General features: G+C 41.5%; 1 protein-coding gene across 2 annotated transcripts in view; it reads left to right on the top strand.

Annotated features, from left to right (window-relative positions):
* The window catches only part of itsn2a (intersectin 2a), a 39,738-nt gene that overhangs the window by 615 nt on the left and 12,320 nt on the right, over nucleotides 1-26,803 (top strand). For both annotated transcript variants that reach the window (XM_071479012.1, XM_071479011.1), the window contains exons 2-20: nucleotides 5,999-6,070; nucleotides 12,356-12,448; nucleotides 12,556-12,619; nucleotides 13,670-13,845; nucleotides 14,234-14,455; nucleotides 16,526-16,619; nucleotides 18,585-18,727; nucleotides 19,028-19,091; nucleotides 20,815-20,952; nucleotides 21,032-21,138; nucleotides 21,232-21,494; nucleotides 21,579-21,728; nucleotides 21,822-21,962; nucleotides 22,080-22,167; nucleotides 22,263-22,402; nucleotides 24,545-24,684; nucleotides 24,866-25,283; nucleotides 26,138-26,307; nucleotides 26,520-26,580. In XM_071479012.1, the coding sequence (XP_071335113.1) occupies nucleotides 6,064-6,070; nucleotides 12,356-12,448; nucleotides 12,556-12,619; nucleotides 13,670-13,845; nucleotides 14,234-14,455; nucleotides 16,526-16,619; nucleotides 18,585-18,727; nucleotides 19,028-19,091; nucleotides 20,815-20,952; nucleotides 21,032-21,138; nucleotides 21,232-21,494; nucleotides 21,579-21,728; nucleotides 21,822-21,962; nucleotides 22,080-22,167; nucleotides 22,263-22,402; nucleotides 24,545-24,684; nucleotides 24,866-25,283; nucleotides 26,138-26,307; nucleotides 26,520-26,580 (2,679 nt within the window). In that variant the 5' untranslated portion in view covers nucleotides 5,999-6,063. The remainder of the gene's footprint in view (nucleotides 1-5,998; nucleotides 6,071-12,355; nucleotides 12,449-12,555; nucleotides 12,620-13,669; nucleotides 13,846-14,233; nucleotides 14,456-16,525; nucleotides 16,620-18,584; nucleotides 18,728-19,027; nucleotides 19,092-20,814; nucleotides 20,953-21,031; nucleotides 21,139-21,231; nucleotides 21,495-21,578; nucleotides 21,729-21,821; nucleotides 21,963-22,079; nucleotides 22,168-22,262; nucleotides 22,403-24,544; nucleotides 24,685-24,865; nucleotides 25,284-26,137; nucleotides 26,308-26,519; nucleotides 26,581-26,803) is intronic.

Raw genomic sequence — 26,803 nt, 5'->3', positions numbered from 1 at the left:
AGTGTCTTGACTGTATGGTGTGATGAGTACTGGAAGTGTGTTTCTTGGCCATTTTATTTCTGGATTTCAAAGCAATGGCTTTATTGTTTTATGCCATAAAATATATCTCCAGATGTGAATGACCTTTTTTCCCTGACGTAAAGTTACGATTTAAAGAGAAGGTGTGTTCAGTGTACTCCTATAGCCAGTCTGCAAATGACTACTGATGGAAAAATTAAAATTGATAATAATAATTTTGGTCTAAAAGGTTGGAGTAAATTTAAATCCATATCTTTCTTAGAATGGAGAACATGATACAAGCATGACCTGTTGTTTGAAGCCTGTCAGATGCGATTGTTGTCCCACTGTCACCAGCTTGAAGGTGTTTGATGTGGTTTTAAAAGATTCTAGTTTTTCATTCTTGTATGAGAGAACTGGTGCAAGTTTACCAGTTTACGCGTGCTTGTGTTCATTCACTGCAGTATAGACCAATTATAGGGATTGCTTGCTTGTGTGTGTGTGTGTGTGTGTGTGTGTGTGTGTGTGTGTGTGTGTTCTGCTGCTCCCAGTGAAAACAGAAAGAGGAGGCTTTCTTTGCTGAAGTGGCAAAGTCCATGTAGTTCCGATGGCACCTGGCCCCGTCCCAGGGACTGTTGCATATTCACCTGCCAAAAGACAAAGCATTACATAACACAAATGCACATTAAAGGTGTATTTTCATGTGACATTCACGGTATCATGAATATAGACACATTTTCTTTGACAATCTGACAATCAAGAGTGAATTTCCATTATTAAAGGTATGCAGGTAAGAATTTGAGGTAGGACATGCTGCTGAGTGTGCATTTTCAGGGGTGGGGGAGGGGAGCATAGTGGAAGTCGAGGCTTTGGTGTATCATTGCTTGAGCTGACCCACATGTGTCAAAAGGATAAATATGAGAATGACTCCTTGCGCTGAAAGCATCCCCGTTTTCACCTGCAGCACAACAGAGGAAGGCGTATGGATGTCCTGTGTGTTTCCGTGTTCTTGTGAATAGGCAGAAAATACAAGCACACACTCACAGACACACACACACACACAGGAAACACACAAACGCACACACACACAGGCTTCTTTCTTCCTCGGGCTCGGCAAAGCTTCCTGGGCTGTGTCTGCTTGAACAGGGTCCCCCTCTGTGTGAGAAGTGTGTGTCAGACGCACTAACGCACACAGGCCGGTGCATTGATACGCACATCCGACTGGACCAGTGTGGTGCACACAGGTGTCAATCAGCATGCAGGGCAGAGTCAAAGGTTCTTTGATTCATTTTCTCCCTCGGTGCTGTGCGTCCACAAACCGCTGGCCCTTAAAGTGACTCAGACTGTTCCCCGAATGAAAAACTTTGAAAGAGCTACATGTAGCATTTCTAAACATCAGTGAACCATCAAGGCTGTCGGGGATACTCGCTTTGACTGCTGCCGCTGCGACAGGGACCCACATAAGAGGTGGATGTATGGCGCGCCATTTTCAGCCTTATTGTGATGCCCTGAAGCGCCTTCAACAAATTAAACTATTAGTTTGAAAGTTCAGTCATGCTCTCTGTTGCTCTCTGACTTAATATTTCATGTTTTATGCGTCAGTGCAGTAGATTGATAGTTAGAGCCCAGGTAAAATCTGATTGAGGCTATCTGGAGTTGGATACAGGAATCAGTTTATTTTTCCTGATATTAACAAACAGTGATTTTGTGCATCATCTTTGTTCTGAATGACGTTTCAGAAGTTTGAAAAATGCTGGTTTGACTTGAAGTGGCACTTAAATGCCAGTATCGCTCTGCAACACAACATCGGTCATGTCATCAGGGAGTGAGCTATGAGGTAAATCAAATCAAAAATGCGTAATGACATTTCAGAAGTGCTCAAGTTCTTTCAAGCTCTCATGGGGTATTTAGGGCAGATTGAATGAAACGTTTTGCCGTGAGCCTCTGAAGGTGCAGTCAGTGTCGATGTAGAGGGTGTCCTCTGTGCCTTCTGTTGATTCTGCTGTGTTCTTTTTACCAGGATGTGTCCTGTTTGATCAACGAACGCTCTCTGACGTAGCCAATGGGAGATACTATCTTGTATTTGAAACCACACACACCTCAGGGTACAGAAGTGTTTGTTTATGAGGACGGATGAGACTCTGCTAAATGCCTTCATACAAGGTTTTAGCTCAAATACAGTATATACACACGTACACATGCATAGCTGAGAGGACTATCAAGAGAATACATTATATGTCGACTAGACATATACTGTAAAGGAATAGTTCACACAATGATGAGTATTCTGTCATTATCTGCTTGGCTTCATGCCAGGTGAAACACTGTTGAAGCTTCATTATACACCATACTAATACTGGAGAGAGCCTCCCTTTGCTCTCAAAACAGTCTCAGTTCTTCGTAGCATGGATTCCACAAGATGTTGGAAACGTTCCTTTGAGATTCTGATCCATGTTGACATGATGGCATCACGTCATTTCTGCAGATTAGTCAGCTCCACATTTGTCCTGCCAGTCTCCTGTTCTGCTACATCCCAAAGGCGTTCTGTTGGAATCAGATCTGGTGACTGGGGAGACCACTGAAATACACTCAACTCATTATCATGTTCATGAAACCAGTTTGAGGCGACTTTTGGTTTGTGACACGGAGCATTATAATGTTGAAAGTAGCCATCAGAAGATGGAGAAATTGTGGCCATAAAGGGATGATCATGGTCAGCAGCAATACTCATAAAGGCTGTGGCATTCCAGCCGTGATCGATTGGTATTGAGCAGCAGCAGCAACACCACCACCACTGTGGACTGTTGACGCAAGGCTAGTTGGTCTTAATTACTCCTACTTACTACACCTAATTCTGACCCTACCATCTGTGTGCCTCAGCAGAAATCCAGACTCATCAGACCAGGCTATGTGTTTCCAGCCTTCAGCTGCCCAGTTTTGTTGAGCCTGTGTCCACTGCAGCCTCAGATTTCTGTTCTTCACTGACAGGAGGGGAACCCAATGTGGTCTTCTGCTGTTGTAGCCCACAGGCCTCAGGGTTGAACATGTTGTTCGTTCTGAGATGCTTCTCTGCTCACCACAGTTGTTAAAAGTTGTTATCTGAGTCACTGTAACCTCTCTGTTAGCTCCAGCCAGTCTGGCCATTCTCCTCTGACCTCTCATCAAGACATTTCTGTCTGCAGAGCTGCTGCTCACTGGATGTTTTTTTTTTTTTTTTTTTTTTTGCACCATTCTGAGTCAAAACTCTACAGACTGTTGGGTGGGACAGTCTCAGAAGATTAGAAGTTTCAGAAATACTCAAACCAGTCCGGCACCAACACTCACGCCATGGTCAAGCATTTTTTCCTCATTCTGATGTTTGGTGTGAACATCAACTGAAGCTCTTGACCTTAATGGCATGGACAAAATAATAGAGACACACGCAGCACAATCCAACATGCAGCGCCACAAATTATAGCCTCCAAAATGGCCGTAGAGTTGAATCAACACCTGTCTAAAACAAACTGAACAAACCTTCATGAGGGTTATTGTTGCTGTATTTTACTGCCTTAGTTTTAACTAGGTGTACCTAATAAACTGCCAACTGAGCGTGTAACAGACACTCAGTCGTGAACAGTAGGTTCAGATTTCAGACGCTCTCTTATCATTACCATGTTGCGTCATCGCATGTGAGCTCTAGAGGCAAACAGTGGTAAATTTTGTATCTATAAAATGCAGCGCATTGCTTTGTGGGATTCCTAGCAGAAGGTGGTGTATGTGCTGTTGACGCGATTTTTTTTTAGTTCCACTGTGGTATTTTTTTGAGGGCAGAATTCAGCTGGCTAGCTTGAAACTAGCTAGTAGCCACACAGAACCTAGGGTGTATATCGTGTCTGAATGAAGGTGACCAAACACACATTTAACTGTTATTTTGTTATGATGTACAAGATTTCCTTCCGTTGCATTGTCTGTAAATTTTGTAATTTCCTAGATGGATTTATGGCTTTGGACTGGAAGTGTCATTATTGTTGGCTTGTTTGTGTGGGTTGCTCATTGGTCATGTTTTGCGTGAGCTTGCACACAAGCACTAGCACAAATATTCAAGTGAATGCAGAGGCACACGCCACAGTGAGCGGTTCATTGCTCTTAAGTAATTGGCAGTGTCGGCATGTGCAGAGGATGATTTATACTACAACAACCACAGTCCCCACTCCAGGAATTCACAGGAAAAGAGGGAAGCCAGTGATGGAGCGTTAGTGTAACAAGAGCAGAAGGAGAGTGAGAGATGAAAGGAACTGGGTGTTAATCATATAAGAGGGGTTGCATGTTCGAATGAGGGATGAATAAGAAATAGAGGGAATGAAATGGAGAGAGATAAGGTGCAGAGTGAAGTGGGGAAAAAGGAGAAGGAATGATTTGGTAAAAGCAGAGAAGAGGTTGCTTAGACCTGACAGGAATCACAGCTGAGGAGAAACCCTGCTTGTTAGCTTTAGGCTTGTAGGTAGCTAGATAGATGAAACAAGAGGTACATCCGAGTGGAGGGACTAATAGAATCTGAAGAACAGGATTGAAAGAGGTGCTAAAATAATAGAATGAGAATGAGAAAGACCAGGAAACCGAGCTTAGTGTGAAAAAAGGTGGGAAATACCTCTATAAAGAGGTGTACGTTTTCAGTTTGAAGATGTGGCAGGCGTGAATGATCAAGAATATGTGCAGTCTATTGCCAGAGCAATTGAGTCGGAAAAATGATTCAGCAACAACAGCAAAGCAAAGGACGAGTAGAATAGAATAGAAAGAAAAACCAAGAGGACATGAAATGATGGACTAGACATAGAGCCCCATCTGCTGAGGATTTTTATGTGTCAGGGTTTGCCCTATGTGTATTCAAAAATTCATACACATAAGGTCCATTTTCCTATTTAACAGCATTACCTGTATGGGCTCATCTGTCCTCTCTACCTCCTGGGAGTCTGCCAGAGACCGTACAGTGGAATCTCATCAGGTGGGCCCGGCTCCCTGCCCACAGACCACAGTGGATGCAGACTGCACTCAAATCGACCATAAATCTTCATTTTGTGTGTGTTATGTGTGTGTGACGCTGATACAAATGTTGTTTTTCTTATTAAGGTGAATGTATATATTCCTAATAAGGCAGATATTTATATTCCTCATAATACAAATATTCATATCCTTAATTGGACAAGTATTAATATAGCTAGTAAAACAAATATTAATATTCATCCTAATAAGATACATATTTATATCACTAATAGGACAAATATTCAATCCTAATACAGAATTATAATATTATAAGTCATAAGACAAATATTCATATTCCAAGGAAGAAAAACATTAACATTTTTTAATTAAGTCAAATGATTATGGTCCAAATAATAAGACAAATATTTATGTTTCTAATAAAAGATAAAGCCACATTGAATGCATATAAACCCAAATGTCACTGACAAATTACCAATGGAGAAATAAGGACACACTAAGATTTGCAAAAGGCTGCTGGCTTGAGCTGCCATCTGTGATCTGAGAGCAGACAATGATAAATGCTGCTTTCCTCCCAGACCACCGTCATCTCTCCCTCCTCTGTATCCTTCAGCTGTCTGTTCTCCCTTTTGCCTACTTCTCCCTGTCTGCATTGTCTGTATCTCTGCTCTCCCCTCCTTTCTCCTCATCCTCCCCTCTCTCTCCCTCTGTCATTTCGTCTCCCTCCTCTCTCTTTATTTCCCCCTCTCTGTCCCTCCCTCGCTCTGTCGTCCCTCCCCCTGGTAGCCATTCCCTGCGCCTCCCTTGCATTGTTAACAGGGAGATGAGATTTTTTTATTTATTTATTTATATTTATTTATATCTTTTCTCTTCGCTTTTTTCACTCACACACACATGCTTGCGTTTTTCACTTATACCCGTTGCTCCGTAACACGCACACACACACACACACACACACACACACACACTCTCAGACAATTACACTCACATCCTTCTCTCTCTCTCTCTCTCTCTTTCTCTGCAGATGTCTGAGAGCTAGCCAGCTGAGTAGAGGACTTCCCTCTCTGCCCGTGCTCTCCACCTGCAGCCATGAATGGTAAGAGCACTTTGTTGTCGTCTTATGTGCTTGTGTGCGCTCCAGATGTGTTTGTCTGTGGGAGGCAAATATGAACTTCGGGGAGGGTGGTCAGGCTGAAAATGAACTTGCATGGATAAAAGCGAAACAGAATGGCAGAGCTGACCAATAAAAAGCATTTGAGTGCATTTCTTTTAGTCTGATGTTTTGATTTTTGAACTCCTTTTGTGTGGTATGTGTATTGCTTGTCCCAACTGTACAGTGTGGGTCGTTGCGGAGACAAGACCTGACAACCCTGAGATTGTGTTAATGGGATATTGATCTGATGCTGAAGTGAGAGATCAGACTTGGACTGAACCCTTCTCTGATCTCATGACATTGTTGCTTTATGTTGTGTAAACCTCCTCACCAGAGAGGGCATTAAAGAATATGAGAGAATTACTTTTAAATCATTTTCTTTAAATCATGAGCTATCATGTTTCTGCGTGCCTCTGTTTCTCAGTCTTGAAGTTGATACATCTGTTTTGCTCTTGGTATGGACAGAATCGGTCACTAGTGTGTGTATATGTGTGTCAGTCCCGTTGTCTCCGGCCTTTGATCATATAACCACAGTTGCAGCTCCATAAGGACCTTCATGAGAAATGCCTCAGAGAAGCTGTGTGTGTTTGTGTGTGTCAGATGCATCTTGTCCACATGACTAAATCTGCACTTTAACAAACTGCCAAAGCCCATGAGTACACGCTCTGATTTAACCCCGTCCAGTAGATAGACACTGGAGAAGGCAATTCAGAAACACAACGTCAGTATGTGATGAGTTTCTCCATAGAAATGTACAGTATGGCAGGATGAGCTCACTGTGTTATTGCACTCACATTAACAGTGAATCTGCAATGAGGCAATTGTAGAGTCATTAGTCTGTGAATTTCCAAAACAGGTGGAAGTGTAACACTCTTAGAGAAGGAGAGGAGTGTGTATTTGTGACGACTGAAATTCTGCAGTGAGCAGAGACTGTTGATCCACTGTAGCTATCTGAAACATCGAGTTGTCCTCCCAGGTGAAGTGTTTGATATGTAAATAGCTATGAAAGCAGTGATGTGGTTTCCCCCAGAAGACCTGCACTTGGTGTCTGGGGGTTTGACTCAAGCATCTCCTAAGTACTGTATAGCACCTAGACAACAGCACACAGGCCTACAAAGGAAACTAAAGCCACACAAGGCAGAAGCCCTTTGTGTTGCAGCTGCTGAAAAACTGAAGTGTGGTACAGTTGCTTTAAATTCTGCACAGGCGACGTCTGTGGATGGATATGTTATACTGTCTCAATATTGGCTGAAGGGCTCTTGTGTATTTGCTGAGGGCCTGCGTTCTAGGTTGCCGAGCAGGAGGCTGTCTTCATGTTCCTCTTTGTGTTGAAGCCCAGGTAGCGGCCATTACAGCATGCGTCTAGATGGATACATTGTAGATACGGGGATATCTTTTGACTTAAATATTTTCATTTAACTATGCGAACAAATTCTAATTTGCAGTGGTGGCCCGCAAGGGTGAAAATGTTAACTGAGAACTGTGGAAAGAACTAAGACGTAAGACAAGAGCGCTGGCAGTTTGCAAAAGACACCAGAAGCCACATTAAAGGAATAGCTAGGCAATTAGAAAAAGGGGAGTTAGCTTAGCTTAGCATAAAGACTGAAAGCAGGGGAAACAACTGGTTTGGCCCAAAGGTTAAAAAAACATCTACCTACAACAAATCGTCCCTGCTGGTTGTCCTGTAGCATTTTGTGAAAACATCACCTCAGGAAGTCAATACACCCACCTAAGAACTAGTCCAGCACATATCACTTGTAAAAACCACAACTTTACATTTTTATGCTTGATTTTTGTACGGATTGAATAAATGAGATATAATGTGTTAATGCTGGGAGATGCTGGTAGTATGATGTTTTACCTTTGGACAGAACTATGCTACCTGTTTCCCCTTTTAGCTTTTAGTCTTTAAGCAAAGCTAATGGTCTCCTGGCTTCAGTTTCATATTTGCTGTACAAACATTAGAGTGTTATCAACCTTCTCATCTAACTCTCGGCAAGAAAGTGTGTTTGCCATAGTGTTAACAATGACTTGTCGGTCTTTGGCAAACTTGTTGACAGTTCGGCAAACACCTTTGTTCAAAACAATTCGATTGTGTAATGAATGGATATCAAACAACCAGACTGACTCCTAAACCTGAAAATTTGAGGCCTCAAGTTCTTTGTGTTTTGTAATCTCATGGCCACATGATGTAAATAAAAATGGGTGAATAAAATAGATTTTTTAATCCTACAACCTCATATACTCAACACAGCTTTTATTTAATACAAATTCAGAAATTAGGCATTTATCTGGTCTCACTTCGAGTGGCCATATGTGCCCAAAACAAGTGTCAAGCCACAGAAGACCCCTATGAATTCTGCTGTTGCGTTGTAAGAAGCTTTGCAGTGTCCCACTTATTCACAGAGCATTCAGCTCTCGCCGAATCAACTGACAGCTCTTTGGATGTGGCCATGCTAGCTACATGTCCCAGTGGCACTGTGCTAAATATCGCCTCCCTTTCTCACTTACAATAGCTTCTAAATGAGGTCTGTCAAAGCCAACGAGACAATGTGAAGAATACTCACATCTCTGTGCGAGATTAATTACTTTCTCCTTCTTAAGCGCTGCATTTTGCTGACGATGCCAAAAGTAGGTCAGGCACTGTGAGCTGCTAACATTGGCTTTGTCAGGGAAAAAGCACATACCTGAACAGGTGTTACTGTGGTGGTTTAGGGTGAGTTTGTCTAGATATACCACCTGAAGCCAATCGGCCTCAGTGTTTGCTAATAAAACAGACATCTCTCAGTGAAGTGAACAGCTGGCAGTTTTGAGAATGTATCTGCTCATACATATTAGGAGAATTTGAATCTTCCTCTCTTTAACCCTGTAGTTGATCCAGTTTCATCTTTTGGCAACATACTGTGCTGTTACTGAAGCTCAACAGTCAATTGTCATTCCTCAGAGTTGTATGTGTAATAAGTCTGTGCAGTCAACCAAAGCAAGTGGGTTGTTTGGGTTAGTGATGGGAGGAAGTTCCACCATGGACAGGATGGTATTTCCTGAAGCTGGTGAATAAATTACAGCATCGGTACCAGGTCTATAAAGATATACATCCATAACGCCCCAAAGCATTTTATCTTTCCCAGCCATAACATTAAACCTATCAAAATACAAATAGAGTTTCCATTCAATCGGAATATTTTACATCTACCAGAGATAATTGTATTGTTGCTCATGTTGAGATGAAAAGTTGAGAGACGATCATTTCCTGTGTAAGATATCCTCTGTCCAAACATCTTGGGATAAGAATCAAAGTCATAATGGTGTAAGTATACTGTTGTTGACAGTACTAATGGTGCCAACAGTGAATATATTATAGTCATAGTAAAAAACAGTTGCATGTTTGTGTGAGTTATACATGTAGATCATATAATTACCTCCACGAGGGAGGTTCTGTTTTCACCTGCATCTGATTACTTGTTTTTTGGTTTGTTTGTTTGTTTTTCAGCAGGATTATGCAAAAAGTAATGAATTCATTTGCAGTCGCTGAACTTTTATCTCTTTTCTTAACATTGTAAGCTAGGGCATTTTTCTACATTTTTGTCAGTTTCTCTGAAAATAATCTACAGATCAGACATATTTATGAAGTTGACATCTGTGAGGTGTAACTGCTGACATTCAACCAGATCTGGTGGAAGAAAATGCTGAATCTGCATTACACACAGACTCGTGCTCACTATTAATAGTAACAGTGCATATGGCACCAGCAGCATTTAAGAATGCTTACAGCTATAGAGCTGTATGTATTGCATAATGCTGACATCAGGGTTTCATGCAACAGGTAATAAAACCATACAGTTGTGTTGCGTAAGGATTCAGTCAATCAATAAACAAAGTTATACCTGAGAACAAAAGATGTGTAGCATTGTTTGGCCTTGGCGGAGGTATGGTCTACTGAGTGCAGTTCTATTAAACAATGTACTAAGGCCAAAAACATCTGTAAAGTCAGTCCATTTAAAGAGCTGTAGTGTTAATTTTTTTTTTGTTTTTTTTTGTTTGTGGTTTTCCACAATGAGGATTGTGTTGTTTTCCTGCTCCAGTATAATTTTCTTCTGTTTCTTTCTTGAAGTTTATTACACATAGATAGGAAGACACTTGTAGAATTAATTATATGCACCTCTTTGTTGATTTCATTGTTTGTACACGGCACAAACATATTTATTTTTTATGTTGCCTTGCCATTTATTTTTCTGACCACTTTATTCTACATCTCATCTACATCATGGCCTTCGATTATATTCTGTATAATTATATAAATGTTTACTGTCAAAATTTTTCACTGAAGTTACAATTTTGGGTTTATTTTTGGTTTTTACGCTACTTGTAGTTTTCCTTGTAACACTGATTGTATTTATGAGGGGAGATTTCTTTTAATACCAAGATGTTTAAGGGCACTTCAAACCATTGATGGGATCACAATGATAGTACTTTAAAGGACACATTCTCAACAAACTCAACACTCACTGCTGTGAAAAGTCTGTGTAAACATTTTGTTTGGGGGTGTCCCACTGTTGTTCCTATGGTAACAACCATTGGCATCAGGGAGGCCCGTCTGTCGCTGTCAAGCACAGAAAGATGAGGTGGTTAGTAAGTGAACTACATAAGAGCTAAGGAACAACGTCTTTTCTGTTTTTCTCCCAGTTGAGTTCAGTCTTTAACATTGCAAGTATCTTCTTTACGGCTGTATCCCTGTTTCCCCTCTGCTTCTACTCTCTGAATGTGGTACACTTGATAAACTAGTCTGCTACCCTAGTTTGCATTAATCTTTTGTGCATCACTCTCCTTTTCTATCTCTGCTGTCTGTGTGTGTCTTTATCTCCTTATCTACATCTCCGTCATTCAGTTACTGCCATATGGACAGATCCGCCTGTGCATATGTTCACACTGTCAATTGTTTTCTTAGAAATGTCTTCACAGCTTTGAAGATTTGGGAAGACAGTGAAGGAAATGGTTTTGAGTATGCTCTAATCGTGTTATGATTTGATTAATTTCACGGATCCCTTATGATTAATTGATTATCAACTCTGATGATAATCTTTCATTCCCCTCTATTAAAGACGTCTTATGAAACTGAGTAAGAATTGAGTCTCATACCCCTCACGCAGCACATTTGACTTTATATTTAATTCATGCCAACCCTGAATTTACCTTGAGATATGCAAGACTAGATGAGAGTGCAAAAAAGCTGACGGGGCATTTTTATACATTAATCATTGTCGGGAGTTGGTTAAGGGTGGTTTCATCTGAGGGAGATCTCATTTGGGATGGAAATTATGCAGCCTTTTTGGTTGAGGTAAAAAAAAAGACACTGTATTTGGTGTTCTGCTCTGGGGACTTCTGAAATGTGTTGCTGCATTTGTGTGTGTGTATGTGTGAAGCACAGCCAACACATTATGGTTTAAAATTGTTCCTCTAGAATATTTTTCTTCTTACAAATTATGTTGTTACATTTATGAAGCTTGATCTTCATGTAGTTGAGTTTCTGTCTAGTTGCACCAGTAACATCTGTTGACATTCTGTATTATTACAGTATATTGCAATATGTGTGTGGTTTGTGCGCATTTGCAATTTTGTATCTTTCTTGGAGCTTTTGTAGTGGTTATAATTACTTTCTAGTCACACTAGCGGTGTGGCTTTTTCATTGGTTATTTGCTCTTTCCATCTGTTTGGTTTATGCCATGAAGATTTGTAAAGACATTCATGATCTCTCTAGACTTTAGTGATAATAATGTGATAAAATGTAATATTGTCATAGATTATTCTATAAAATTACTAAATGTTGCATCAGCAAGCGTAAATAAAACTCAGTACAGTCCCTGGCCTCATGCTCATATAACCTATTACTGCCTCCCTTTTCTTTTAAGATTCTTTTTTGGGCATTTTTTTGCTTTTAATAGTTGAAAGTGCAGACAGAGACAGGAAACACAGAGAGGGAAAGGAGGGTGTGATATGCAAAAAAATGTCTCCACCCCAAATTCAAACATGGATGTTGTGGTTATGTGGCATGCCTCTTAGCCAGCAGGCTACTGGGGAACTCTGTGGTTCATACATTTACCTGATCCTTTATCTTTCCATTGCAAATTAGAGACAAATACAAGATTTACACCAACTGTAGAAAGCGAGATGCTCACACAGTCCTGTTTCATTGTAAATTGAAAGCCCTTCAAAAGTCTGGCTTTTCTCTAGGTGGAGCCAGTGTGTGGGCCATCACTCCAGAGGAGAGGGGGAAACATGACAAACAGTTTGACACCCTCTCCCCCATCCTCGGCTATGTCTCAGGTACGCTTTTGTCATAACCATCATCTTGGAGTGTGTGTGTTACAGTGTGTCACCTGTATGAAATGCCTGTCTCTCTGAACCCCTGTGATTTTTGTCCATATCTGCAGGAGAACAAGCAAGGAGATTCTTCCTCCAGTCTGGCCTGCCCGCCTCTGTCCTGGCTGAGATCTGGTAAGTACCACCTAACAATTTAGTGAAACTTAATCCCAACTAATACAAAACGTATTGTAAAGTTCCTCTCTAGACATGTTTTCAACTATGTAATAATACTCTGCTAGGATAAATATTTTGTTTAACATGGTTTTCCCACATATAAAGTGAAAAAAAAATCAAAAACTGGGGCCCCGCCCACCACAGATACTCACACTAGGTTGACAGGTGAAACAGCAGCACATATCAGTATGATTAGAAGAGGAAGCATTGGAGAGGCTCAGCCACGTTTGAGCCTCAGTCAGACACAGACTCAGGGGTTTGCGAGGAGTTTATTGTGCACCAAAATTGCCAACAAGAAGATGTATCAGAGCAGTAAGCAAAGTTATTTGGTTATGTTGTTTGTTAGCTTGTAACTGGCAGTGGCTGACACAGTGTTAGTGGCTGTACTAATACAAACTCTCGCTCTCTGCACTGACAAGGTTTTGGGTTCATTTTGCCCTCCCTTGGTCCCTGAAAGTTAAAGGGATTGGTTCCTTAGACTTGTTACGTATGAATCCCTGGCTGTCTGAATCAGTTTTTATGAGACCGGTTCACTGCAGTTCCACGGTGGAAATGCATGGCCATGGCGTTGACTGCTTATTCCGCTCATGAAATGTCTTGTATGGTATTAAAAAAACATCATATGGACATGGTAACAAGGTTAAAACCCTGATATTCATCAGTGGGGGTCTTTAATCTGGAGCATGTGGGTCAGTGAGTCCAATCTTTGTTTCTGGTCAGAGTTTGTTTGAACTTCCTCTTCAGCACTTATTTCCTTCACAGCCTGCCCCACCCAGTAAACTGTGTGTGCGAGAGAGGGCGAGGGGGGAGAAAGTGTGTGTATGTGTGTACTGTAATTAGAACACACAGTGTGTATGTTGTGATGTTTGTGTGAACAACAACACTGGAATTCAGTCCCAACAGAGTTTTGTCCCTTGTGTAACTGTGTGTATCTCAAAAAATACTAGGAATTTACAGTTTGCTATAAAAGGGTCATGTTTAAAAACCCTCTCTCTCCTTCCCCTGTAGGAACCTAGCTGACATGGACAGCGATGGGAAGATGGACAGACTGGAGTTCTCCATCGCTATGAAGCTCATTAAGCTCAAGCTTCAAGGGCGGACTTTGCCGTCTGCCCTGCCAATCGTAATGAAGCAGCCTCCTCTCTCCAATTTGGCTTCGACCATCCCTTCATCAGCACGTTTTGGTAAAATTTCTTTTTGAAAGGTTATAACCAAAAATACAAAAAATGACTTTTCACTCTGTCCCTTAGAACTTAACCTTTCTTAATAAGGTATCATTTTGTCAGTGTCAATGGAAAAAGAAGAGATATATTTAAACTTTCATTTCAAAATGGGATAGTTATGTAAATGAAAAAGAAATAGTTGATCTGACAAAATGATTGATTTTTCAAAAAGATGGTAGCTTTCAAAAAATAAGCAGCAACTCTTGGTTTGACCAAAATGACACTTTTAAACTCAGAGTCACAGTAATTTCAGGGTTTTCATTCAACAAAATGAAAGTAACCCAATTATAAATTTTACTTTCATGTCTCTTTAACTCATCATGTTCACCTGTGTATTTCCTCCTTATAGGAATGGGTTCTATGCCAAACCTGTCAGTTGGTCTGTCATCCATGTCAGCTATGTCAGCCATGCCCATCCTAACACCCATCCCAGTTAACCCCCCCATGCCCTCTCTGCAACACCTGGTGCCAACGGCAATGACTCTGCCCCTCATCACCACCCTGGGAAACTCTGGACTCCCCAACGGCAATGTCAACCTCCTCACCCCACCGCTTGTTCCCAACAATGCAGGTTGGTTCTGCAGTAGAACCATTACAATTTAGTCCCTAGACAAAAAATAGATATTGACTAGTGGATTAGCACCAATTCATTCAAACTTGACCCTGGTTAAGAAGGTGAACATACACTGAGGATGTTGGGTCATGTTCCAGAGCCATTCAATTAAATTAATTTTCATTTCATGTAACATGGGTGTTTCATTGGCACATTTCACTGTGAGATTACATGCAAAAGAGGAGAACACAGAGTGTGGGAAAAAGCACTCAGTATCATAGATAACATGCGCTGAATGGGAATGGATATTATGGATATTAACTTGTGTGCATGCAAAGAAAGCTCCTGCAGCAGAATTATGACTTTGGAACACAGATACAGGTCGTCTGTAAAATGAGACAAATAATGCTTTTGTGTACTTGAACTTTTGGGTGTAATTCTGCTTCAAATTTGACTGTCGCTAAGGCCCCTGGAACCAATTGCACTCGCTCAAATTAAGTTTATACATAGTCTAGTTATAACTGAAGTGTTTATCATATGGAGATTCACAGAACACTGAATTTAAATGAAAATTTAGAAAAATTACAACACAAAGTAGATCTTACATAGAGATTAATTGTTACTAAGTATTAACACCCAGTAATTGCTACGTGTAATGGCTGCATAGCTAACTGAACTGACTGACAGAGCTAATGTTAGCTTGCTGATATATAACCCAAGAGGAGAGAGAGAAATATGAAATATGGGTTATGTATCTGACTTGACACCATTAAAATATTTTTAAGCATGTAAACTAGAAATTTTGTTTTATTTTAAATTAAAAATAACCAAATGTACCTTAAATTACAACACTGTATACTAGTAGCATGAAAGCAAATGACTAAACAGTGCATATTGTGTTAGCATAATTGGATATTTCTCTCTAATTGTAAACTAACTCTGAAACACACATATTTATAATAATATCTAAACCTGGAAGGTATTGGCAGTTAAAATTGTTATTTTTAGTAGTTTGACAGCTTGTTTTTGACAAATGTTCCCTAGCAATGACTTACACATTACTAAAGTTTTTGCTAGCTAAGGCAGCTCTAACATTTTAATAGAGCAACCCTATTTAGCAAATCAGTAATGTGAAAATACCCATTAGATAATGATATAAGGACTTTATGAACAATCTTAGTAATGGCTTTATGTGTAGCTAGTGCAAATCAATCCTGGTGTGTAATATTAAGTGTATCAGGGTCAGTTATTCAGGTTCTGAGCTTCAGTGGTGCAGTAATGTAGTGTGGATTACATTCCCAACATCAAAGGGCTGCACCGTATCTATCTGCTCCCTGAAGTCTTATGCATCGCACTTAGGACGTATCTGTATAAGTGCGTATGTTGCTGTATGCAGTAAAGAGCTGCTTTTCATCACCAAGGAGATGAGTTACCGCAGTTCTTAACTGCAGTTTCTGTACCTGTTACATCGGAAAAAATTCAGTGAAGCCAGGTGTGGGTGCACATATGTAATATATACATACATCATTCAATTTTTGGGGGGGGATTTCTCTTTTATCTCACTCTGTTCTTTTCATCTCTCAACTCCTCCATCTCTCCCTCTGCTGCTCTCTTAATAATCTCTCTCTGTTCAAGTACAATTTTTTGCTGTGAAATGAGCATGACCTAATGAGAGTGAGTGTAATTTTTTTGTTTCTTTTGTTTGCTGTTCCCTCTATTGTTATCTCCAGCTCTATGCTCATGAAAATATATCAGTGCTACAGCTCTTGGGACTAATCCTCTTTGGCGTAATGTTGCAGACAACCACAATTGCTTTGTTTTTAGCCAGATGTCAATAACCTTGCTGCTGGAGCTCTGTGTGCTGTGACTGTAAAGTATGAGGAGATAAGATTAGATATACACTCATTCAAGGGCAACTGCACTCTGCATGTCCACAGTATGTCAGAGATTGATTGCGTAAGTGAAACATGCACACTCTCCATGTGTTTCCATACATGCACAAAAGCATTTACGCACTTTGTCACATTACCTTGAATCTGTCAGAATGAAATTTAACTACTAAATGACTCCCTCCAACTGTTTTCTCAGGGCTCCCTCTCTCTGGCTTCTCTTCACCTATGGTGTTCTCTCCAACCACTGGCATGTCAAAAGCCAACTCTCTCCTGGACCTTGCATCCAGCAGGTGAGATACAGATTGTAAATATATGCACACGACACAAATTAAGTGTGTAAGCTCCCTTTATGGCTTGTGAAGATAATGAATAAATTAGGGTTCACGTTTCAGGATTAATCAATAACCATTTGTAAATCGACATCCTCTGTCAGCACATCAGAGTCTGGTTGAAAAATAAATTTAGAATCAAGTATGTCATTTCCTAGTAAGTTTTAGTTTTTTTTTTTTAAGATCTGCTATTTATTATGCAGTGATTTTTAGGGAAAGGCTGGTTAAAAACACAAGTCACACGCAGCCAGGCCAGCCCATTAGTTCGGGGCTCACAAAAAAGCTTTTTCTGAGAGTTTTTGCAGGGAAGGGTTCAGGATGAGAATGCGACAGATGAAACACTTAGATAACAGGGAGAACAGGAAGGGCATTTTGAAATCTGATGTTCTAGTTGGCAACAGTAGGAAGTGGGCTTGTTTAGAGTCGCAAACATTAGAGGGGAAAAGGACTCAAAGGGCATTCCTATGGGAAGAGGTCACTATTACTGTGAAGTTTCTATCTATTTTTATTAGCCATTTTAATCAGTGGGTCTACCACTTCATCCAGTTATGATTGGATTGTGAACATATATTCATGTCCCCCAGAGGATGAATCCTAATGACTTTGGTGGCTCCTGACTTTACAGCTGGTGCCACAGTTAGGCTCTCATTGTGTGTTTCAAGTGAAATATCTTGACAATGTTGGCTGGACTTCTGACTTACTAGATGATAATAATTTGGCGATCCCTTAACATTTCATCTATTGCTAACTGGTAAAAGTTTAATTTTGTCCAATGCTTTGGTTTGTAACCAAACACCTGCAAAACTACTGTATACTGTATACTCTGAGTCTTTTTAAAATGTAAGAAAAATGTGTGTTTTAGTTGAGGTCTGGAAAACAAAGGGTGGATAAAGCGGACTTAATGAGATATGCACATATCTAATAACCTGACACCAGTGGCATTTACTACATTAAATGCTAATAATGTAACATATGTTATCACCCATTGAATCTTATATCTTAAAGGGGAAATGTAAGATAGTCACCGGAAGGTTTTGTGGCTTTACATCTGTACCAGTCAGACTTTCAATTCTCTTTTTGGATGAAGCACTTGATCTCTATCTGAAATAGTTACACTGGTGGGACGTAATAAGGGGGAAACAAAGAAGAGATTTTGTGCACTGACAGGCAGATTCAACAGTAGTATCTAATATCCTTGATCCTTCCTGTTTTGTGTGGTTTGGGAAAAGGATAGGAGTAGCATCTTATTTCATTGTTCTGAATGGCCCAGTGATTCATACAAAAAGTCCTGACCTCAGGTGTAGGTGGTGAGACAAGCATCAATAAGGGTACCAGGAAGTAAATACTGGTTGTTGCAGCGGCCACCCAGATCACCCACTAATATCATGCTAGTCACATTGTTCTTGCCTGTTTTTGTGAGGCACCACAATACACACCCATAGATATATACCCACACACAAAAAAGCCCTTAGGCAGAGAGAGAATCCTGCACTCCATCACCCATTGTCTCCCTGAAACCTCTTCTCTTATTTCAGAGGGGCGTGAGTGCAAGTTTCCAACCAGCTGTAATTACTGAGGAAAAGTACATTTTTCTTAAATTAACATCATCGACCTACCCTGTCCTTTTGCTATTCTTGCAGAGGCATTGTTTATAATAAAAACAGAATGGTTGATTAGCACAGCCTGAGACTACAGTGCTGTCTTGTTTCAGAGAGTCATTGTCTACGTGGTCGTTTGCACTACCTTCCTCTACAGCTAATTAAGAGCTGAGAAAAAACACCGGGGAGTCTCTGAGCAATTAGTGGTTTTAAGTCTAGGCTGGAATACAAGCGAGAAAGGCAACACTGACCACATAATATTATTGTGTAATTTCCCTTTAGGTGATATCCTGGCATATTGACATGTCTCTCTTTTCTTTATTCATAGCTCAAATTCTTCCTCCACCACATCGTTGGCCAGTAACTCTCCAAAGACGGGTGCAAGTGACTGGGCCGTTCCCCAGGCCTCCAGACTGAAGTACCGTCAGCAGTTCAACACGCTAGACAAGCTCATGAGTGGCTACTTGTCAGGTGCAACACACACACACACACACACACACACACACACACACACACACACACACACACACTCCAACCTAAGTAAACACAAGCTTCTCAGGGACGCCTGGCTGCTCATAAGTGATCTTGTCGAAGTTTGACGGAGAGCTCACTGGGTCACTTTCACTTTGCACACATGCGCTCATGTACTCTTGTGATTGCTCTTAACCCTACTCGACAGAACTTGGCAGGCAGACACACACAAACACATCCACATCAGAGGGCGTGAGAAATCACTCTGCTGTTGTTTCTGATGCTGTTTTTACCTTTCAGGACCTCAGGTTAGAAATGCGCTGATTGCATCAAACCTCACTCAGACTCAGCTAGCTACTATCTGGTGAGTATAAGGTGTGTGTGTGTGTGTGTGTGTCTGTGTCTGTGTCTGTGTCTGTGTCTGTGTCTGTGTGTGTGCGCGCGCGTGTGTCTGTGTGTGTCTGTATTCATCCGTGTATGTAAGGCCCAACTTGTAAACACTCCTCAGCTTGTGTGTAACTTTGTAGGTTCATGACAGCATCTAGTGATCAGTAGACAGGCAGCACATACATGCATAGGTTCCTGTGTGTCAAAGGATGCTGTTTAAAATCTTACTCCTTGTCTGTAAAGCACTAAATAAATGGTCTTGGGCCCAAATGCATCTCTGATTGTACGATATGAAACATCCAGACCCCTCAGATCATCTGGGACAGGCTTACTCAGTGTTCCCAGAATCAGAACCAAGCAAGGTGAAGCAGTTTTTAGCTTCTGTGCTCCCCATCTGTGGAACAAGCTTCCCTAACACCTGAGATCTGCTGACACTGTCAGCTCATTCAAATCAGGACTTAAAACATTACTGTTTGCTGCAGCTTTCCAATAAATCACATCATTCACTGTTTTTAATGCCTTTTATCGCTGCAGCACTTCTTCTAAAATGACTTATTCATATATCTTCATTTTATATATTCAAATTTGTTGTTTTATTGTTTTTAATGTATTAACATGCCTCTGTAAAGTACTTTGAATTGCTTTGTGTCTGAGTGGTGCTATATAAATAAACTTGCCTTGCCTTGCATATTGTCAAGACAATATTTTTGCTTTTTCACCTTATGTGGAAATTATTTCCATGATTTATGGCTCCACCTGGCAAACTTATTTAACACAGTCTTATTTGCTTGAATTATGAAATTGCACCAAAAGAGAGAAATGTGACATGGAAAAGCAGATTTCATGATTAAAAAACAGTTTACATTATTGACACTCCTTCTGCAGGGGCTCTAGTTTAAACAGATTTTTATTGGAATTGGCAGCTGCAAAGGTAGCAAACTCGAACACCAAGGCAATAAGACTGAATAGCAGTGAAGAGACAGGATGTATTATCATCATAAATGTTCCAGTTGTAAGATCTAACAACATGTGACTAATATGAAAATTATCAAATATTTGATATTAGCCATAGATCAATTGACTGTGTAATGTGAAAGTGGTCACTTATAGTGACAAACCCATAGATGATCATTACCAGTTTATGCATTTCCCCTCAGCTATTTACAGAGTGTATTAGTGTCTTTCAGCTCATCATTATTAGGGTTTAACATCCCATAATTTTTCAGTCTCTCCATGCGCATCAGCTTTGATGTCAGCCACAGCAGGTAGCTGCTTACAGCTGAAAATAAACTCACTGTAAACTGCCTGCTCTGCACTGAACAACAGACAGACAAAGTTAGCAATTAGCTCGTGAATATTAAGAGTATTTAGCAGCTGAGGAGAGGTACCTCATTCACAAGTTGGTGAAGACCAAAACAGAGCTAAAAAGAGAATTACTCCAGTAACTCCATAACTCCAGTTGAATGCTAATGTTGCTCTGTGTCTGCTGGAAGTGTAAATAAGCAACAGTTTGCCAACTTGTTCCCCATAACAGTGTAATAAGGTGATCATTTGTCAATGTTTGCAGCTTGATCGGCTGCTCCCAAGCAACTAAAACCCCAATGATACTGCTATAAAATTATAAGATTCTTACCAAAAACGCAGTACAGATTTCAGCTTTATTACTTCACTATGCGACTCACTATGTTATGTGTACATAGGACCCTGGCAGATGTGGATAAGGACGGTCAGCTACGAGCTGATGAGTTCATTCTGGCCATGCACCTAGTGGACATGGCTAAAACTGGCCGACCTCTGCCACTGACGCTGCCTCAGGACCTGGTACCTCCTTCCCTCAGGTAGCACACACACAGACTGACATATTTACTTGATTCATTAATGAAATACAACCACATACATTTCTTTTTCTTGTTTCAGAGGAGGAATCAAGTCCAGTGAGCTTGTGAATGGAACGGTGCCCTACGTAACTCCCTGCTTAATAGACACAACAGAGACAGAGCCTGCACAAAAGACCAAGAGCAGTGGTATGGCAATACTCTGCACACTGTATGTTTTGTTATGTTTATGACTCGCTCATCTTCCCCTGTGTCATACCCCTCTCTTCCTCCTCTTCTTAGTGTCCTTTGAGGACAAGCTGAAGGAAAATTTTGCGAGAGGCAGCGCTGAACTAGAGAAACGACGACTGGCTCTGGAGGAGGAGCAGAGGAAAGAGAGGGAGAGGAGAGAGAAGGAGGAGAGGGAGGCTCACGAACGGAGGGAGAGGGAGGCCAGGGAGCAGGAAAATCGGAGGAGGCTGGAGGAGGAGAGGCGGTTAGAGAGGCAGAGAGAGATGGAGAGACAGAGGGAGGAGGAGAGGCTGAGGGAGCTGGAGAGGAAGGAGGTGAGTGGGAAGGGTAACCTCATTTGAGAGATGTTAAAAATCTAGATTGTCATATCTGGTGACCATGTTTCTTTATACTTGAAGGCGGCAAAGCAGGAGATGGAGCGCCAGCGGAGGGAGGAGTGGGAGCGAGGGAAGAAGGAGGAGCTGGGAAGGAGGAGAGAAGGGGAGCAGGAGGAAATCTCTCGACTCAGGGCCAAAAAGAAAAGTCTAGAGCTGGAGCTGGAGGCTGTGGTGAGACTACATTAACGCTGACATATACGCACACCTACAAACGTCCAGTGTTAAAAAAGGTATGGGTTCACAGTGGTATCATCTGGTCTCCAGGGCAACAAGCACAAGCAGATCTCAGACCGTCTCCGCGATGCTCAGAGCAAGAGGCGGATTCTGAAGGCAGAGGTGGACCTCATCAATCAGAAGAGGGACACGCGCATCACAGAGATCAACACGCTGCAGCTTCAGTTTGAGGTTGAAGGAAATGTTCCTGTTTCACCTCTGCCCTGTCAAACTATTTGCATTCATACTATTTCCGTGAATGTATTTTGAATTTCTGTTTGTATTTGTGTACCTCCGTGCTGGCTACAGGACTGGCAGGGGAAGCTCTCACAGCTGGTCCCAGAACAACAGAGGCTGACTGAGAAGCTGCGAAACATCAGCCTCAACAAACTCTCTTGTGGGTAACAAATGCCTGCTTGCAGAGCACACAAATCACAATGTCGGTCACTGAATTCTCTCACTTATCTCTGACCTTTGACCTTTGGCTTGTAGCGGTGACTTTGACCTCGCTGACCTCGAGTGTGACAGAGAAAGGCACGAACTGCCGGAGGCTGAAGGACCAGCTTGACATTCTGGAGAGGGAAACGACAGACAAACTGGCCCAGATGGAGCAGTACAACAAGGAGCTTAAGGTCAGTGATCAGCACAGTCCAGTTCAGGATATGGAGATGGTGATGACATTTTTAGCCCATCTCAAAGGAGTTTAGACCATTTGAATTTAACATAACCCAAATTCAACCAGGACAAGCCAGGTCAGGCCACTACACAGACCACAGATTGTAGAGTGACTTGGAATTAGTGTCTGTGATGTCCCCCGTGAATCTTTACGGAACGATTTGTAGCTTTACAGAAGTTTAGGTTTGATATGTTGGTCACTTGTTGGAAGGCAGAAAATCATGATTTTGAATACAGCGAAGGGCCTGAGTGGAAGTTAATTGTGATATGCAAAAGCACCACCATAAAAATTGTCCCTAACACACTATTTAAAGGAGCATACCAGAGGATTTGCATGTTCACTTATACTACAGCTACAACTACAGTAACTGTTTTACTGATCATGCTACTGTGTTTTTGTGATTTGAATGTACAATAACCTGCTTTACATTCACTTCCATCAGAAACTGATTCTCGAAACTTGCTTGGCTTGTGAATCCATCACAGGAAAATAAAAGCATTTCACAAGCATCAAAAATGTTTCAGCTTGCATTCAAAAAATGGTCAGCAAAAATGTTACGTATGCAGAATTTGTAGGTGAAGAGCTAAAGCTTACTCACAAGTTGCACTGTGATGGTGTGAGCGTTGGTATGCTAAAGCCTTGACACTAATATTTTTCAGAAGCTGATTTGTGGAGAGTTTTTTTTTTACTCTCTCTGCTTCAGTGGAGGCTTGAGTGGAACTGAATAAAAACAGGGAGTTTTAAAGTGCTGCTGTGAAATCTTGTTCAACTGGTAAAAGTAACTCTAGAGTTTCACCCCTCAGGCAAAGAAAACCCTGATACCTTACCATTACTGCACACATACGCACACACAGACACACACAGACGCACACTGGAGACTCAGCTGCACACATTTGCTGGCAGAAAGCCTGATAATTCAATACCTGAATGATGTCATGTCCCCTCGCTAGCCGTCATCAACCTGATGCTAATAATTGCAGCAGTGCTCTTTCTATTTTGCTCTGTTCTATTGTTTTTGTTTCTTAACTGCTTTTTAAAGCTTTTAACCCTTGTCTTTCTCTCCTCCCTCTCCTTTTCCTCTGCTTCCCCCTTAACTGGATGTTTTTTTTCTTATTCCTTTCCAATCTCTTCTTCTCTGCTTGTGCATTCATTTCTTTTTCCTGTGATGCCTCTTCCTCTGTCCATCCCCCTTTCCCTCCCTCCGTCATCACACTGTGTGCTTCTTTCATAGCTTGGGGATATGGATGACTGTGTCCTGCGGGGCCTTCTGTCTCTTCTGGCCTGCCTCAGCCAGCTCTTCCTTCTCATCAAGGTTATCCTTCTTCCTCTTTGTCTCCCTCTCTTCACCTCCCACTGTGTAATCCTTTTCATCACCTTATGTACTTTTTTTTTTTTTTTCATCTCACCTCTTGTTTTCCCTTGCGCCACAATCTTTGATTCATTTTCATCCTGTAATGATTCAATCTGTTCGCTCATCTTTGCTTTTTCGTCTTTGGACTCGTTATTAAACTGAGCTCCGCTTTGGTATCACATCTTCCTTTTTTTGTTGTTGTTGTTTCTCTCTGTGGGATTTGTTCTAGCTTGTGTTTTCTGTGTAAACAGGGTGCACCCTGAGGGTAAAACACACACACACACACACTGTTAGAAAGAGAAGAAAATGATCTCAGTATTTGTAACACTGATCAGCCACAACATTAAAACAGGTAACTGGTTTTAGCTGATTGGTTTATATCCGTGGCCTGATGTGATTTAAAACTTATTTTTCCGCAGTTACCTGTTTTAATGTTGTGGCTGATCAGTGTATGTACACATATCTGCATGTCTCTGTGAATTGCTGCAAGTTTGTGGGCTCCAGTTTTGTTTGGAATGATTGTATTTGTACTATTGCAACAAATACTTTTTAAACCACCACATATGATATATCATCTACTACCTTCTATGGATTGAGTACAAACTTTATACACGCTACTGTACATCAACTTCAGATAGCTGCTTTGTGGTAGGAGCAGAATTAAAGCCAGTATAGAGTTACTGTGATTGATTATGACAGTTGTTCTGCTGGTTGATGCTTGTGTCTTATATGTGGTGACTGCATCAGGAGCTGAGAGAGAAGCAGGTGCGGCAGCAGGCTGTCCTGGACGACCTGTACCGAGTCAAAGAGGAGAAACTGAGGGAGCTGCAGAGACGCAGGGAGGAGGAAAGAGAACGGAGGAGGAGGGAGGAAGAGGAGGCAGCCAGGTGAGCATGAGAAAACATGTGACTTATATTTGTCTGTGTTTGGTGCATGCAGCAGATTATTCTGCACGATCCATGACTTGAATCTGCTTTTGTTTCTGCAGATTTTTGCGTTGAACATCGTTTCAAATAAAACACGTTCTCTGTGTTGTTGCTTTGTGCTTTGGAAATTTACTTCCCACAGACAGGCAAAGCTGGAGCAAGAGAGGAGAGAGCAAGAGCGGAGGGAACAGGAGAAGAGGGAGAAGGAGGAAGAGGAGGCCCGGCAGAGGAGGCTCCTGGAGGAGCAGAGGGCCAGACAGAGGGAGGAGGAGGAGAGGGAGGCACAGAACTGCCTCCGAGCAGCCCAGGAGAAAGCACAGGAAGAGGAGAGAAGAAGAAGAGAGGAGGAAGAGGAGAAGAGGAAAAAGGAGGAGGAAGAAGAGAGGAGGAAACAGAAAGAGGAGGAGGAGAGGAAGAGGAAAGAGGAGCAGGAACGAGGAGGACAGCAGCCGGTGTTGGTGGCTGAGCGATCATTCAAGCTGACCATGTATAAGGCCCTGTACTCGTTTGTTGCCCGCAACGCAGATGAGCTGAGTATAGACGCAGACTGTCTCATAGAGGTACGAGACACACACTGGTTCCTATAAACACACACTGCAGATGTCTGACTCACAGATTCACACATTTACCCTTAGATACGGAGGTGGGCTGTTTTAGCAGTGCTTCTGTCACATAAATAATTCAGCATTTTGTTTTCCTCAGAATTCTTGTTCTTGTGAATGTTCATTCAGAAGAAGTGGAACCCAGTGGAAAATGACCCATATACAAGAGTTTATTGTTATTTCTTTGTAGCATGTCCACGTAGTTTTTCCACAGCAAGACAATTTTATATTTGATAGTTATGTGTAAGTAGAAGAAAAATGAAGTTAATCACTCAATAATGGATATTTTACTCAACATTTACACAGTATGTAAAAGACCATCTGCTTTTTGATAGGAATAGCACAATAAACTTAGAATTTGTCATATCATGTGATAGAAGATAACCCAGACTATCACTAAATTATCATGGTGTTTCCTCAAGGGGTGTACTAATGAGTTGACTGCCCTTGACTGCCAACCCAGCTCAGTCAGGCAATGGGCAGGCATGGGCTGGCAGAGGTCCACAACTCAGCTACAAGACAGAAGCAAACAAGGTCAGGTGAAAACAAAAAGTTGTCAAATCTGCCCCGGTAAAAACGACAGTGCAGCAAGCAGATGGTGTGTAAAGTGCAAAATGTCAGCGATAACAGCCAGTTGGTTGTGTTACGGCTGTCTAAAAGCACTAAATGCTTATCTGTTATTGCTGTGTAATAGTAAAAACAGTGTTTCTGATTGGTCCCAAAGACGACTCTAGTGGGGAAACACCACGTTTATCATCATCACCTTGTTGCACGTGATTGAGTGTGATTAAACAGTGTTGTCCGTGATGCAGGTGGATGAGCAGACTGTCGGTGAGCCTGGCTGGTTGTGTGGGAGTTACCGTGGAAACAGGGGCTGGTTCCCCCAGAGTTACGCAGAGAAATGTCCCGCGCCGTCCACCACTGAGACAGCCCCTACTTCACCTGGGAAAACGGCCTGTCCACCACCGCCACTTATCATAGGGTAACGCACCAGGATGGGACGTTCTCAAAGCCCTTTTCCGTCTGATGTTTCAGTTTCCCAGCACTAAAGATAGAACAGTTCTGAGCTTTTTCGCTGACTGCTAGTCTGTAACAGTCACCTTGGGCATTGTAATTTATGCCACACTACTGTTGGGTTATTTTTTACTCTTCTGATTTCTCCTTCCCTGACGGTTTGTACCTCCTGTTTCTCAGACTTCCAGATGGGGAGGCAACAGTCGATGGCACTGCTCCTGCCCAATCAGACGCTTCACAGGTAAATCAGGATAAGTCAGTGAAGTTCTCTTTAAAAAAAAATGTTTTTAATGGACAGATAAACTTCTCAGGGACCTACCTCAGCAGCAAAATCAAAAAATCTTGTCTCCTTGCTGTGTCAGTTTAGAGATTAGATTCATTTTCTGGAGGAAGAAATGAAGTTTTATTCAGGAGCAACATGGGAGTCATTTGTTTTTAGGGTTTCTATATATACTCAGACATCA

The sequence above is a fragment of the Trachinotus anak genome, unplaced genomic scaffold (genome assembly GCF_046630095.1).
Source record: "Trachinotus anak isolate AG129_WGS33_773 ecotype Australia unplaced genomic scaffold, CSIRO_AGI_Tana_v1 ptg000005l, whole genome shotgun sequence".
NCBI classification, from domain to species: Eukaryota; Metazoa; Chordata; class Actinopteri; order Carangiformes; family Carangidae; genus Trachinotus; species Trachinotus anak.
The sequence above is the reverse complement of the archived record's forward strand: the minus strand, read 5'-3'. Positions and strand labels throughout refer to the sequence as shown.